Here is a 15187-nt window from a genome sequence, read left to right on the forward strand (position 1 = left end):
CACATTAATCTGTACGATGGTCATGGTTTCGAGGGTGTTAGTTGTGCATAAATGTTTTAAGAATATGGAGTTGCTTTCCAATTTGTAGAAATATGTAATTATTTAAGTGACGAAATAAGTACATATGTACAAATATAACGGTTTAATGATTGACATCTTTTTCAAGCTTCCTATTCTCAGTAATTTTAGTCATGAAATTTTACAACCAATTTTTGTCAATGTACATGTTTTTTTGTGGTAACCTAAATTGAATAAAGTTGCATTTATACCAGTATGTACACATACCACTGATCATATTTATATCTACGCATTTGTCAATTTTGTATTTAGTCGTATTTACATGTATTGAATGATGACAGTGATTTTTCCAGGAAATGTACCACTTATATTCAATAAAATACATGTATTAATGTTATTAATTTAATGACACATCATGAAAACAAACTTATTTCTACTTGTAACTTGTTAGGGTTTATTGTAATTAATGTCTGTTAGGGGTTTAACAATTTTATTTAAAAAAACTACTCGGAATGAGCTACATACATGATTATGTTGCAAATTTTCATGAACATTTTTTGTGATTAATATGAAATGGATAAACACCAATTGGATTGAATTGGATCAAATCAATGGATTGAAAATGTTTTTGATGGAAAGTAAAAAATACAATCCAAAAAATACAGCCGTCTCCTTTGCAACAGGAATATCATTTAATTTTATGGACGTTGAATTGTTATGTGCACAATGTGCACTGCACATGTGAATTAGGAATATTGAAAAGTTGAGCAATATTTGCATTGTTTTTAATTGACCTTTTTCTTCTCAAGAGCTATCTAATTTAATCCGAACTACTTATCTATTTGCTAAGGTTTGTAATGGCATTCTTCAATTCTTCACAATCTGGATGATCCTCCCCCAACCGAGATTCCATTTCTGGTAGCAAAGCTTCTAGTTCTGTCTGAGCTTCGGAATTCTGCCCAAGTTTATGCTTCGCCATAGCGATCATTTTCCTTGTTCGAAAAGTCTCTATATCTTTGGGGCACACTTTGTTTCTCACTTCCAGAACAGAATTCCACCACTGCAAGGCTTCCGTGTAATTCCCCTCCGAATAAAACGTTATTCCCACATTGTACCGTGTCACTAGCAAATTAGGAGAATCCCTAACGTTTTCATTTACCTCGAGCAATTTCAAATAAATATTTCTCTTCTCACTGGGACTAACTTTAACAAAGACTGCGTGGTTACTTAGTGCCTGTCTTACGCGGGGGTGGTTCTCGTCATGAGTTTTTATCAGTTGTTCGTAAACCCAGTAATATTGTGCACCTCCTTCCTCGCGACGTCCCATTGCACCCAAACACCCAGCCATGTTGCTGGCCGTTGCAATCGTATCGTCATGACCATGGCCGAGATGGAGTTTCTGTTTCTCCAAAACGGACGAAAAGATGGGCACGGCCATGTCGTAGGAACCGTTGAGTTGATGCGCAGCAGCGAGACGGTGTCCCATGATCATAGTGTCACCGTCAGTCTCACCTTTGCAACGGATTAGGGCATCGTAACAGGATGACGAAAACGCCACAGTGTCCCGGAAGCAGGAGAATCCCATCAGTTTATTAATGACCTTGCCGACAAAGTTGGAACATTTCGTGACAAGGTGATCAATTTCGGAGATATGTTTCCATATAATTAGAGCTTGGTAGATGTCTACTTCCGTCACAGTGTTATCGTCACACAATGTCACCATGCATGCCATCAGTTTCTTGAGTATTTCTTCTTGGTGGGTGTTGTCCATTCCCAATTTTGTTGCTTCCTGGACCAGTCGGTGAATTGTGATTGATCTGCCGTTTGTTTCGATGAGGCAGTATTTTTTTATGAGGAGGAGACTTTTCCAGTAGAGGGATTTTCTTTCAGTGTTATCTTGGCAATTTTTGTCTTTATCTCCAATTACAGATAAATAAATAGATTCCAGGAAAGTGAGTGATACCCCGTCGGGGTTCAGAAATGCGAGTAATTCCAATATGATTTCCGCCTCATGACCACATTCACTGTTTCCTTTAATCTTGGCGAATGATGCGTCCCACGTGACCAGTGTTGGATACTCGTAATTGTGCGTGTAGTTCAACTTGAGCCCAAGAACTTTACGTTTCTCATCAAGTCTGCTAAAAGTCTGTAAGAAATCCGGAATTTTATATGCGGGACCGTCCAACCCGGTTTGTTGCTCGGTCACAATGTATGCGATGGCTTGCTGAAGAGCGAGAGGGAAACATTGGAGGACTTCACACAACTTGGCAACGTCATTGTCATCTTCTTCGGGAAGGCAATTTTTTACTAACTCTTCTGCCTCCCAACTCTCCAAAACGGTCAATCTTTCAGAGTAAGAAGGTGCCAGTTGCAGAGTGGCAGAAGTGTCGCGAGACGTGACAAGAATCAAATTACGACGTGACCAAGCCTCCTGAGAATGGAGATCTTTCAGAAATTCAGTTACTTCCGGGTTGAGCTCGTCCATATTATCTACAATGAGAAGCCATTGTGGCGAAATTTTGTCAAAATGTTGCACACATTTCAAAAATATGTCACATGTTTTCCAGGTTTTCATCTCCTCTGCATGAACTTTAATCTCTTTGGCGACACATACAATAGAGTTTCGGAATGTTTCCGGAGTCTCGCCGGACGCAAATATGACAACATTATTTGAAAAGTGGAGCATTGAAAACTTGAGGGCGAGCTGGGTCTTTCCTATCCCACCAAGTCCGGTTATGGCGAAAATGGTCAGTTCAGTTGAGGACGCCCATTTTTCTGCAAGTTTAGCTAAAGTAGCACTTCGTCCGGAAAACGTAGTTGTGACGGATCGGAAATTGAATTTCTTTTTTAAGGGGAGTTCACTGTCAGATTTGGGCACATTTTTTGGACCTGATTAAAATTAAAATATTATTGTATTTAAGTATCAAAACTGGTGTACGTATTTTCAATAAAAAATAAATAATTTACCATTTGGTATCAAAACTAATTCGCAGACGTGACGATAAACTTGTTCGATCAACGGTTCATTTATTTTCCAGAATTCTAAATTTCCAGATTCTGTATTCTTTAAATCATAATTTTTATCGTCATACAGATTTGAGAAAATTTGGAAAAGTTCTTGGGCGTAGATTCTCTTTCCATTTTTCAAAACCAGGTTGGGATTACCCTTCCGAATTATTCCACCCGTGGTTCGAGAAAGCAATCCGTTTTTTGAGCGTCCCGACACCAACGCTTGTACGATGCAGTCAGGACCCTCCACCTCGCAAAGCTTGGATTCTTTAATGTTGGATAGAAAACTGAAAAATATTCTATGAACGGCGTCCAAACAGAATGTTCTCCTGTAATCATAATTAAAATTGAAATTTCAGTGAAAATTTTGATAGCTTTTTGAATTGAAAATGCGTCAAGTTAAGTTTTACCGATTTCCATCAGAGTTTAGAATGGAGTCGAATATTTGTTCTTTGTACGAGATGAACAACCTGGCTCCGCCTTTTATTATGCATTCCTCTTTATAGGTTTTAAACAGCAGGTGTTTTGAGATTAGTTCCTTATCTTTCGCTTTGAGAATAGAGTAGCCTGCATTTATGGCCGTTTTCAATGCTGGACCAACTATGGGGACCGGTGTCGCTAAAGTTGCAGCTGCACCGGTAATTTTTCCTGGTTGAGCTTTTTCCTGTCCTGTCCCGAGTCTCGTGCAGCTTTCCAATTCGGCAGCAAAAATTGTGTAAAACTCGGTAATGTAGCTGATAAGATGTGCACGAAATGAATCTGGATCAGTGTGGTTTTCCATTCTAAAGTTTTAGAGGTATGTAGTAATTATGGAAACTTGTTGTTTAATGATGTAATGTAAAAAAAATTGATGGTTAATTAAGCGTGGATTTACGAGGAGTAATGTTCCCAGGTTTCCGTCAAACTTAATTATGCAGTTGACTGGACAAATGCATAATGCAGTATGTAAATACATGGATTTGCAGTTTATGTATTTAGTATACTAACTTTGGATTAGTATCATACGATTAGTGAGTAATGCAATTTTGCGGTAATCCTTAGTCACACTTTTGAAGTCTGCCCATACATATGTATGTATGCAATGTATGTATGTATATATGTATGTATGGAAAAGCCATGTAGCATATACATAAAGCATGAAACAAAAATCATTACTCATTGTGAATGCTGTGAACTGGTTTGCGAATCTGTACGTAGTAAGATCCATCAATTTGCATGCACCATACTTGTTGAGTTCTTGCAGTCGGAGACAAAGCTGTTCAAAATATAAATAGACAATGCTTACTTGGAAAGTATAATACTACCCAAGTATCTACCAAATACTATACATATGTGCAGATACTCATTCTCGCCTGCATGATCTAGCTTATAACGTAATCTTAATAAATAGGATATCGCATATGTATGTATATCTGCTGTGTACTTAATTAGTAAAACACCGGCATTGAAATTCTCCCAATATGCATCAGTTGCGTGTTACATATTCGAATTATACAGATGCATATATATAAACGTAGTAATACCTAAAATATTTGGAAGCAAGGCATTCCGTTTAAATGACGACGTGCATACTAATCCTAAGAAGCAAATAAAATATTTAACTTCAACGCCTACATATGTAGGTTGATTTTCCGCATTCGGCGAACCACGATAGAGGAAACCTTATGAATTTTTATCCGATGTACTTATTCTTATATTTGCAATATCCAATCAGAATTTAACAAATACATAAGTTTACGCATGTTACTTGATTAAATACGCTCAATTCACACTACTAATTACGTACATATGTACATATGCATTAATACATCAACTAGTTTATTTCTAACTGCAAAAATATATTCATGTTTAATGTTACGTCTTACTTGAACGTTAAAAGTCGTGTCTTCGGCAGCTTTATATGCACATATAGATAAATAAAACTAGAGAATATGTATAAGCAATCTTGTCAATCAACGAGAAAAAAAATAAAACAATTAGTGAACTGAATCTTTTTCTCTCTCTGCAGGTCTACGGAGATCTGGAGAGAGAGAAAGTGAGGTGTTTGCTTCTCAACTACGCCATCGACCCAGCCAACAGAGACTCACTCGTCTCTTTTAAGCAAAGTAGATCTCCATAAATGCTCTCAATTAAATAATTGTCATTTTGCATGCGCGATCTTCGTTCCCTAATAAATTCAAGGAAATATAGCAAACTTGCGAAAAATCAGCAATGAAGGAATATGTGTGTACTCTTACTCGGGTTGCGAATATCGATTGAATTGATGAACAGATGGACAACTTTCTCCAAAACCAGTTGCAATCTTGCTCCGCTTCCCCAGTTTTCCCAACTCTTGTATTTTACGCAGTTATACTATCAACTATTTATTTAACCCTGGCCAACTTTTCCGTAAATTGTTTCACATTCGAGACAACGGTGAAAGGTGAGGGTACATATAACGTATTGTGTGTTTAAAATTTACTTTTCTCCAAAATAATGATGAATTTTCACACAGGATTCTTCACTCTTTAACAGATCGTGAATAACCATGCTTAAAATGAGGTATTATGGTCATCATGGTACCGGAGGCCCTAGGCCAGCCAGCCAAATTATAACGGAAGTACCTGCATCAAATCGTCCCAAAGTGGAAATCACTTTGGACGGTGCAATATGGCCGATGCACAGCAAGATCTCTGGTTGGATTGAATTGAAGAGAAATGAGACGTATTGCGGTGAGAGAAATTAAATTACCATTAAAATGCACGATTTCACCTAATTTTTCAGTGTTTGTCATACCTTTTGCACAGTTTTAAAATTCTTGATATTCTATTTTTTCAGGCTTGATAGTTGAAATGTTGGGCTATTACGTGCATGCCAACACCTCATATCCTATCCTGCCAACAAGCAGTGGATGCAAAATGTGGCAACGATTCTCCGGTTCCGGAGTGAAAGGTGACACCATGACGTCTCGAGCGTCCTCGAAATTTCCCTTCGAGCTAGTTCTACCACGAAATGGTGTCCTGCCAGGAACTTTCAGAACAAAATCTGGACAACAAGTGTACTACATTCTTCGCGTTTCTGCCGAAAGAGGACCAATCGTTAATTCCCAGTTGGGAAGGAAGGTAATCTGGTTTGTCACATTTGACATTGACAATTAACTAGCTTATTTTGATTTATGTATTTTTTTCATTCGGTTTTTTAAATTAATTTTCTAAATGTAAACCCTAGCAAAATAAATCACTTTAAATTTCAGGCAATTACTTATGGTGGAAACTTTCACCTGAGGAACATTGAACCATCCGTGGTCAGAAAGGAAATATCGTTACCTGAGCTAAAATTGGTTTTGGAGATTCCAAAACGTCAATATCTTGTCTATGAATGCATTCCCTTCGTCGTGAATTACGAAGGAGAAAGTAGCTCCGTGAAGCGTATTAAAGTATCGTTGATAAGAAGCATCTCACACAATGGTCAAGAATCGGACCAAGCGAGTGTCAAGGAATCAACTGAATCAGAGACCATGGATTGCATCACTTTTCGAAGGTTCCTTAAAAGAGAAAGGTTCTCTCGAAGTGGAAGCCTGTCTGTGGATAAGGATGCCCTCCCGAGCCCAACATTCATGTCGAGAGAGAATAAGAACTTGAGGATTCGTTATGCTGTCAAGGTATCTACAGACAACGGAAACTTGCAATTGAATTTTTTGTAATTGATTCTCTTACTTATAGATTAAAGTAACTATAAACGGACAGAGTGAAGAAATCAGGCAAATCGAGGTGGTTTTTGGAACAGAGATGCTGAACCCCACGGATGATGGGGACACACCACCGTCACCCCCTCCCCCATTGGATTTGGATTTTCCGTCACGTTTTCCACCATCATATTCTCAACTGCCGTCCAAGGTTGGGTCTGTGGTATCATTGGAGACATGTGAGTCGTTCATTGGGCTATGCTTTCAGGTTTTAAATCATGTAGAAAATGTAATCTATTTTGTTTAATTGCTTCAGTGCCGCCACACTACGAAGACTTGTACTAAATTGTTGGACTTGGGCCATAAATAGATATATATTTACTTATCTGTGTGTAATAATTTAATATATTCACATATTAAACAAAGTTTCATGTAAATTCATTTAATACAAGAATGCGTTGAGTTATTGTACATATTTGGTTAGGATTCATTAATTTCTCATACTTATTAACCAACTTCACCTTCAATATTGCTCTGGTCGTGTCGTCAGGGTCGATGGATAGTCAGCGTAGATCATATCACATCAGGCGTACTGAACTTGAATGATGAGAAGATAGAACAGAACAGAACATTATCGATAGACCTGCAAATATTTTATAAGCACTTTGGCAATAATGTACCACAATACGCACGTAAATAGTGTATTACGATATTCTTTATCCATATTTCAACACTCGGACGAGAAATAGGTTTGACTGGTTTGGATTGGTCAGTTGACAAAAGTATAGCACATAAATTAATAAAATTCAGGCTAGTTATAGAGTATATCTTCATTAAACGTGCTCGGCTTTCACTTAGTCATCTTTTGGTTTTCACTCTGTAACTTTCCCTTGACCTGAACACGTCTAAAGTTATGAAGTTCTTAACCTGGTTAAGAAAATGTGTCGACGATTACATCACAAGTTGGAAACCTCTTTCAAAAACGATTTATTTAATCCTGAACAAAACCGCGAGGAAGGAAGCCAATTATATCGACATTTGTCGACGCGGTATGAACCTGACTTTCCGCTGGTCCTTCCTCCCATTCCGTTACAATGAGAAAAACACTACAACCGTTTCCCTTATTCCGTACAACACCTCAATTTGCAACGTCCACTTCGTGCTTCAAGTAGCACTTTGCATCTTCCACGCCGCAATGGGGGTGCGGTATCACCAGAACAATAGTGGGGTGGGGTTAGACAAAACAGCAAGAATGGAACTCACGTGGAAAAAAATTGCAAATTTCTACTATCCAAGCCTGGCAGCCAATACGATTCCATTAATGTTTCTCTTAAGGCAGAGGGCGGATGAGATCAAGCCTTTGCTAACTTGTCCTTTTCGCATGGAACAGGATTGCATCGACAAAAGGGCGAAAGGATATGTCGGGTTGCATCTTTTGGCCGTCGTAGCATTTGCCTTCTTAACTTGTCACGTAATTCCGATCGGATACTTTGGTGCATCTTTCTGGCGACCTTGTCTCCCATTTTTGGCCGTCTCACTCGTCTCAGAAGACTGTACTGGGTGGGAGGCGACGGGAAGGGTCAATTTTGGGGCGAAATTAATTGGTGCAATGGTGGAATTTTATTTTTGGGTTCTTCTCGGTGCCGTTTTTATTGGGGTTGGATGGATCGTACAGCTATATCCAGGAGCAGCAGCGAAATTGAGGATTGATGTTCTATTATGGCAAGTATACAAATTGGTTATGAATTTTGTATGGATAAATTGACGTTTTGTGTGATTATTCAATTCTAGGGAACTTAAATCTGGGAATGAAAAATCCATTACAGGATTTAGAGATGTTCAGTTGATGGGGATTCTGGCAAACAAGTTTTGGCGATGGCCTTTAATGCAGGTGTTAATTGGAGAATGGCTAATTGGTGAAATAATTTGTCTCTATGCTGTTATCCGTCTTCATGGACAAATCCCGATTGAAATTTTCATTGCGTTCTCAATGATTGCGTTGGATGGATTTGCCTTGATTCATGTTCAGATCAAGTTATTGTCAGAACCGTGCATCGCTTCGCAGGAATTGTTCGAATACGTGAAAAAAATTCCGAAGGGGAGAACGAAATGGTTGAAAAAGTATGTAAAATCGTGCTCGTCGTTTAAATTAAAGATGTCGGATGGGAGGTATTTTGACAAAACGACGGCATTAATAATTTGGCAATTCGTCGTCGAAAGACTTGTCATGTGCTTGTTGATAAAGTGAGCTGTGTAGCAATGGAAAATGGGTGTATGCAAACGTTAATTAATAATTACACCAATCAGATTAACGCAAATTTAGTCACTTACTTGTTTTCAAATACACATGCAGAGGATTACAGATTAAATAATTAAATAATTCTCACAAAGATTGCAAAACAAGTCCCAAAGTGTTCTCAATACATACATAGGTATTTAAGTTTTGAATATAAGGGTTTCACTCCACTCGAAAGTAATTGAATTTAAGTAAAAATTAAAGATATTTCTAATTTCGAAAGGTGTGCGTATTAGATATTTGGGTATTCCTCATGCATCGTGTTAAAATAAAATACATCTCAACTCCGTCAACTTGAAATAAGTAATAGTGTACACACCTTTTAATTTTAAAAAATCGTTTCACTTCAAAAAATTGCATGGGTACGGAATATATACATGGAACGAGGTATGTAAATTTGTATGTGCATAGAGTTAGAGGTTTTACTCATTTTACTCAAATAATTTGAGTATAAATTGTATTCGCAGAGTATGTATGTATTATTACATTGTGCATATTACAGATATTTACAAAAGCTAAACGACCAGAGCCGCAAAAAGTATATTGTACATGCATTTTTTGTAATTTTCGACCTAACGAATATTTTAGTTTTATTTCAATTTTTTAATTACCTGGGAATTAGGGCGCTGGTTGTTTAGCTTTTTTCACAATTCGTATGCATGTAAATGGAATTCCAAATATAATGATTTTTTACAAATAGAAGTAGGTGTATTACATATGTATTTTATATCAATAAATAAAACGTATCATACATATTCTTAGGAAATACATACACAAAAGCTCTGTTATAATTTTTTCATGTTTGGCAGATCTTCCTGTCCGAGTCTAAAATTGAACAACAAGGATATGTAACCAGTCCCATTTCATGTCCAAATCATCTCTACTAATCATAAAATCTAAGTCTGTAGTCAGTCGACCATGATTAATTCACTGAGTTGCATATCCAGTGCATTGGAGTAATAACTCGTTGAGAGGATCATTCAACTTACCGCAATTAAAATATTATGATCTGTTTCCTGCACATAGTCAGCAGACCACAGCAATTAGATTGCACACAAAGCCGGCCTCAACTACAAATTAGATTATTCACCGTCAGTCCGAATTTATGGACGTATTACAACAAACCCGTGCTTTTCTGTCCATGAACTTTGTCATAATTTGTAATAAAGTTTATAAAATACTAATCTCAAGTTAATGGACGTTAGCCCGCATTGAACGATGGGAACTCTTTCCGATTCCGTATTTGGCAATAGTTTGGTATATAATTCTTAAAAATTAATTTTCTTAAGCTTAGAATTGAAACTTTGTATGTTTTATCTAGATCCTTGGCCGTATATTTTCTCAAATGAGGGTTGCAGAGCTTAAAACATGTCGCCAAATAAATAAATTCTTCCACTGCTTGGCAACACCTTATCTCACTGCTCGTGCCAAAGTTACCGTCAGCGTGTGCAGATTCAACATGTACAAAATATCTTATCAAACATGGGAAGACTACTTCAGCCAGAGGTTGATAACCTTGAAATCTGTCCCCATTGCAAATCTCTTCGTTCAACTTCGACATTTTCATTCTCCTTTAACCTCAAGGATTGATACAATCAAGATGATCACAAGGTCCAGCAGTCACATAACTTGGCTACAACTTGACGTAGAGTTTCGAGATTGTTCTGATTATGAAGGCTTTTGCGGGTGCATTTTCAACAATAATGTTAACCACAACATTTCTCAGTTGAAAATAAATTTCAAAATACATCGAAGTAGGATCACTGTTCCCATTGGGAGGTTAAAACTAATCGCTTTGTGTGACTCTGTAAAGGAACTCGAGCTAATTAATTTTCCATGCGAGAATGAGTGGGATGATGTTTGTGACAGTAAAAACGTGCATGATTTTCTGCAAACTTTCCCAAACTTAAGAAAATTAGTGATAACTTATTCCCCAAGTTTGGTAAGGGGAGTTCTTTGTGTGATAAAGGAAGGATTGGATATGCTGCCTAAGCTGGAGTCGCTGGAGATTTGTCTGGAAAAAGAGTAATGAATGCATGAAAATCATTAGGTTGACACATTTGAATTTTTTATAGTCAACCAATTATAAAATTTAGTTTTTTTAAATTTCTCAGATCGATTCCAGCAAGTCTTAAAATTCTCAACTTGCTACATGAAGTATTACCCCGATTGAAACTTAAAGAGTTGAAAATTGTGGATGTACCAGATTTTAAAAACGCTGATGGATTAAATAATGCTTTATTTTCCGACATAAAACTCTTAAGAGCTCCAAAACTTGACAGAATACGTTAGTTCAAGGTTAACAAATGTACATATGCATTTTGAAAAATAAAACCAAAAAATAGCAATACATATTGCATATGTATGAGTGCATAGTGGAGTAATTATTGGTAACAATGTTACAAATGCATTTAAGTTTTCATTCAATTCCATGCTATTTAAAGTTTTATGTTATTCATATTCAACTGTAATAATTTCTTGGTATCAATCAAAATAAATTTAATTAGACCTTTTGACAATATTATATGCTCAATAAGTTGAACGTTGTCTTGATAAGCCTATCATACACAGTCTCACTCTGCCTCAAAAAAGTTATTACACTCTGTTCACTGTCACTGTTTGTTTGTCCCTCGTTCATCATTCATATTGCATGTTTTTAGTATCCAGCTGCTGGCGAGGTGTAAATAATTCTTTTATCAAAATAGACCAATTTTAATTTCGCAATTCTTCAATTTACACTGAATTTCGTGATTAGATGTATACTTTTGATTTGTAATCCTGCCAATTATTTATTAGTGAATTTGATTTGACTATTTAACATTCGTTATACAAAATCTGTATTACAAATCAAAGGATTCGACGTTTTTCTAAGATTGAAAATAGAATTGATTGAACATGGCAGGATTTAAAAACCATGCAGATGACGTTGCAAAAGAATTGACTAGATGGGAAGACCTCTTCCGTTCCATTAAATTTGATGATGAATCGCCATTGCAAAAGGTGTCGCCCAAGAAGCCTTTGACCCCTTCACAAAAGTAAGTTGCTTAATTTTGGTGCAAATCCACAGATAAGATTAAAGTGCTTAGATAATATGCCAATTAAATATTTCAGAAAAGAGTTTGACAATCATGAGAAGACTAAAGGTATGATTGCCACCTATTTGGCGTATGCGGCGTCAGGCTATTTCATGGACAAACGTTTCGTGGTTGCCCATTTTAATTATTTCTGCCCGGATGGATTTACCACAACGAGCAATTATATCCCGTGTGAATGTGCGCTGCAAGTTTTCTCGCTGACGGAAGGTCTCCTCCCATTGGAGAAAGTCTTGAATTTTGATATTTGTGGCCTCATAGATCCAAGTCCAGGTATGTTTATAGTTTCGTCGATCATTTTATTTTAGTTTAATTTGAAATGTGTCATTCTGCAGATGCTGTTCCCATTGGGATGCGAAGTGAAGCTATTCAAGCTGCTGATGGGCTTAAAATACCACACATTGGCCAGGCCGTTGCTGAGGTAATGTTAGAAATTGTGATATTTAGATAAAACTCTTAAAATTATGAATTTATCCTAACAGCGAGACGCTTCTTCAGAGTTAGCTGATTGTACAATTTGGACGCCTTCTCTGGCTTACCAAGCGATACGGATAATCATTGAAAAGGTATTGATAATATAATTGACATAAATAATATTTTAATACTCATTTTATATATTGTGTATAATTCTACATAGTATGCACCTCGAGTCACTGGAGAAGAGAAATGGGTGTTTGTCGCCTCTGATAATGTGTTTTACGCGGAACGTTGTCTACGCTATCTGCAGACAAAAGTTTCTGGTGACAACAACTCGGCAACTTATACAGATGATTGTCCCGTCCGATTTGCGCCTTTATCATTGTTGGCACTAGAACTCAAAAAGCTATGCCTTCATGTTGGGGGATCCAAAATTCCTAACTTTAAAAACGAGGAAAACGCTGCAGAACTATTGTTGCACGAACAATACGCCTACAATCCGAAAGTTGCTTGTCGATGGCATTCAAAGGTGAGATATTATATTGTGCCATAATTTCAATGCAATACGTGATTGCTCTTCATTTTACTAGGCTGATCATATGGATGTCATGCACCTCTGCAGCAATAACATCGTCAAGAGAATGATCTACAACTTGGTGGGATATATCCGGATTACGCAAGGCTTGCCAGTGTTTCCTCCCTTGTTTAAACCTGCTGATTCGGAGGTGGATGTCGTTGACTGGGAAACTGTTGTAGCCTTGGAGAGAAATATTGTGAAAGATCAAGTGAAGGCGGATAAAATTCAACAAAGCAAGTATCGGTATCCGCAAGTATTAAGAAGCCAAATCAACGCCCCTGCCACCGAGGTCTTTAATGAAGTTAATGAAGTAGCTGAGGAAGATAGAGACACATCTGAAGAATACGTATGGAATAATGACCCATCTGACGAAGAATGTTGAGGAATTCACAAAATTTAAAGAAAGCACAAACAATTAACATGTCTAGATTTGCCCGTTATTTAGATTTTTTTTAGTTTACATACTAAACCGACACAAGTTTCATGAAATATTCATTAAATCTTAGCACATTTTGATTTTGATAGATAAAATCCAACTTTGTCCCGTTTCTGGAGCGTTTTTATTGAGTATGCAAGCAATGAAATATTTGAATGATTAATTTTGACTCAATAAATAAGATAAATGAGAAATAATTTTAACAGCAATCAATATTTGCTTTGAGATTGAATGCTAGGTATAAATTTCGTGATCAAAGAAGAATATTGTAAATATCTGCAAAGGACTTGTAATAATTTCATTGCATTTTCCATGTAAGGAATGGCATTGCATTCTTGGCTGAGGGGTATGTCGTTGTGGTTGTGGTAACAGTTGAATTCGACATCGTGGTCGTTGACGTGATATTGCGTGGTGATAGTGTCGTAAAGGATGAAGTTGTGAGGGTGGTCATGACAACGGTAGTTCTCGTCGGGGTAATATTAGTTGTTACAGAAACGGTTTCATTTCTGGAGAGGCTGGTTGTCCCCGTTATCACGGTGGACGTTGATGATGTGGTTGCTCGGCTGTGTTGATTGGGTGTGGGTGGCGGGGTGGTCACAGTCGTCGTGGTGTTGGGTGGGGCTGCTGAGGTCGTCGTTATATTTATTGGTTGTGGGCTTATCGTAGTTGGCTTGGTGGTTGAAGCGATCGTGGAGGATGGCGTGGGCGTGGGTGTCGTTGGATTTGGGGTGGTTGAAGTAGGTTTGGGGGTGGTTGAAGTAGGTTTGGGGGTGGTTGAAATAGGTTTGGGGGTAGTTGTAATTGGTTTTCGTGTCGGTCTAGTTGGTTTTGGAGTTGTCACCAGTGGCGTAGTCATGAAAGTACTTGTCGGTACTTCGGTCGTCGTTGGAGGCTGGATAGTGGTGGTTGTTGGCACAGTGGGTGTCACGTTGGCTGACAAATTGATTTCACTTATTTCTATTCCTATGTATCTCATTTACATATTTGCTTGTGGAATGAAACATACCTGGCGATGCTGTCAACGTAGCCAGGACTATGAATAAGATCAATACACCGATTGCCATAATGCTGGAGCAAGTTAGAATCGTTTTCTGATTATCGTTCCATGTCTTCAAATCCAGCCATTTGAAATCGGGGTTTACCCGAAAAAGAAGATCTACCAAACAATAGTAACAAAAATAACAATCAAATTAAGTAGGTATTATGAATCTGTCAATAAATTTAATAGAGATTTGTCAAACTTAAATTTCACCTTCCTGTGATCCAGTATCCATGTTAGAAACAGGTCAAATGTATGTATCACTTGTCGGATGATGATTATTAATGACAATTATTATTTTTAATTCTCTCTGAAATTTTAAACAAAAACTGAATCAGTGCACCGTGTGACTTAAAACTGAATCCAAGCTTGAACGGAATGGACAATTTCATTTTGCTTCCCATCTTCAAGATATCTTCTGCAAACAGATCATATTTAGTCCGTGCAAACATAAATAAATAAATAACTACTTCATCACTGGGTCTCCTCTTTCCAGTGTGACAGCATTATGTAAGGTATCCAGTTTTGAAGTGGACTATCATTCGGGCCATGCCTCAATGAGTCATTCATTTGTTCAGCTTAATCCAATGTGTCAATTTCTCTGTAAAAGTTTGACCTTTTAAACCAAACAGTAGACAA

At 37.3% G+C, this 15187-nt stretch overlaps 5 protein-coding genes across 8 annotated transcripts; 3 read left to right on the top strand and 2 right to left on the bottom strand.

Annotated features, from left to right (window-relative positions):
* Nucleotides 1-164: 164 nt before the first annotated feature.
* On the bottom strand, nucleotides 165-4026 carry LOC118434657. 2 transcript variants are annotated; one of them, XM_035848695.1, is made up of 4 exons: nucleotides 3902-4026; nucleotides 3438-3809; nucleotides 2986-3356; nucleotides 165-2907 (listed from the first exon to the last, which is right to left on the bottom strand). In XM_035848695.1, exons 2-4 carry the CDS (start codon nucleotides 3806-3808, stop codon nucleotides 857-859), a joined length of 2793 nt encoding a protein of 930 aa, XP_035704588.1. In that variant the 5' UTR covers nucleotide 3809; nucleotides 3902-4026; the 3' UTR covers nucleotides 165-856. The 2 variants fall into 2 exon arrangements, with proteins under 2 accessions (XP_035704588.1, XP_035704585.1); XM_035848692.1 differs by having other exon boundaries at nucleotides 3438-3968.
* An 861-nt stretch (nucleotides 4027-4887) lies between these two features.
* LOC110863395 lies at nucleotides 4888-7132 on the top strand. Of its 2 annotated transcripts, none has more exons than XM_022112693.2 (6): nucleotides 4888-5449; nucleotides 5522-5738; nucleotides 5845-6128; nucleotides 6260-6667; nucleotides 6729-6930; nucleotides 7008-7132. In XM_022112693.2, exons 2-6 carry the CDS (start codon nucleotides 5555-5557, stop codon nucleotides 7034-7036), a joined length of 1107 nt encoding a protein of 368 aa, XP_021968385.2. In that variant the 5' UTR covers nucleotides 4888-5449; nucleotides 5522-5554; the 3' UTR covers nucleotides 7037-7132. The 2 variants fall into 2 exon arrangements, with proteins under 2 accessions (XP_021968385.2, XP_035704613.1); XM_035848720.1 differs by having other exon boundaries at nucleotides 4889-5449; nucleotides 5542-5738.
* A 2832-nt stretch (nucleotides 7133-9964) lies between these two features.
* LOC110863396 lies at nucleotides 9965-11339 on the top strand. The gene is made up of 3 exons (XM_035848732.1): nucleotides 9965-10244; nucleotides 10309-11012; nucleotides 11102-11339. The coding sequence occupies exons 1-3, from the start codon at nucleotides 10206-10208 to the stop codon at nucleotides 11277-11279; spliced, it is 921 nt and encodes a 306-aa protein (XP_035704625.1). The 5' UTR covers nucleotides 9965-10205; the 3' UTR covers nucleotides 11280-11339.
* Nucleotides 11340-11609: 270 nt separating this feature from the next.
* LOC110861736 lies at nucleotides 11610-13703 on the top strand. 2 transcript variants are annotated; one of them, XM_022110863.2, is made up of 6 exons: nucleotides 11610-12022; nucleotides 12099-12352; nucleotides 12415-12500; nucleotides 12562-12645; nucleotides 12717-13025; nucleotides 13087-13703. In XM_022110863.2, the coding sequence occupies exons 1-6, from the start codon at nucleotides 11883-11885 to the stop codon at nucleotides 13453-13455; spliced, it is 1242 nt and encodes a 413-aa protein (XP_021966555.1). In that variant the 5' UTR covers nucleotides 11610-11882; the 3' UTR covers nucleotides 13456-13703. The 2 variants fall into 2 exon arrangements, with proteins under 2 accessions (XP_021966555.1, XP_035704619.1); XM_035848726.1 differs by having other exon boundaries at nucleotides 11886-12026.
* Nucleotides 13704-13717: 14 nt separating this feature from the next.
* Nucleotides 13718-14840, bottom strand: LOC110842032 (mucin-2). Its single transcript, XM_022087735.2, has 3 exons — nucleotides 14762-14840; nucleotides 14516-14665; nucleotides 13718-14442 (listed from the first exon to the last, which is right to left on the bottom strand). The coding sequence occupies exons 1-3, from the start codon at nucleotides 14781-14783 to the stop codon at nucleotides 13808-13810; spliced, it is 807 nt and encodes a 268-aa protein (XP_021943427.1). The 5' UTR covers nucleotides 14784-14840; the 3' UTR covers nucleotides 13718-13807.
* Nucleotides 14841-15187: the final 347 nt, after the last annotated feature.

The sequence above is a fragment of the Folsomia candida genome, unplaced genomic scaffold (genome assembly GCF_002217175.1).
Source record: "Folsomia candida strain VU population unplaced genomic scaffold, ASM221717v1 Fcan01_Sc001, whole genome shotgun sequence".
Lineage (NCBI taxonomy): Eukaryota > Metazoa > Arthropoda > Collembola > Entomobryomorpha > Isotomidae > Folsomia > Folsomia candida.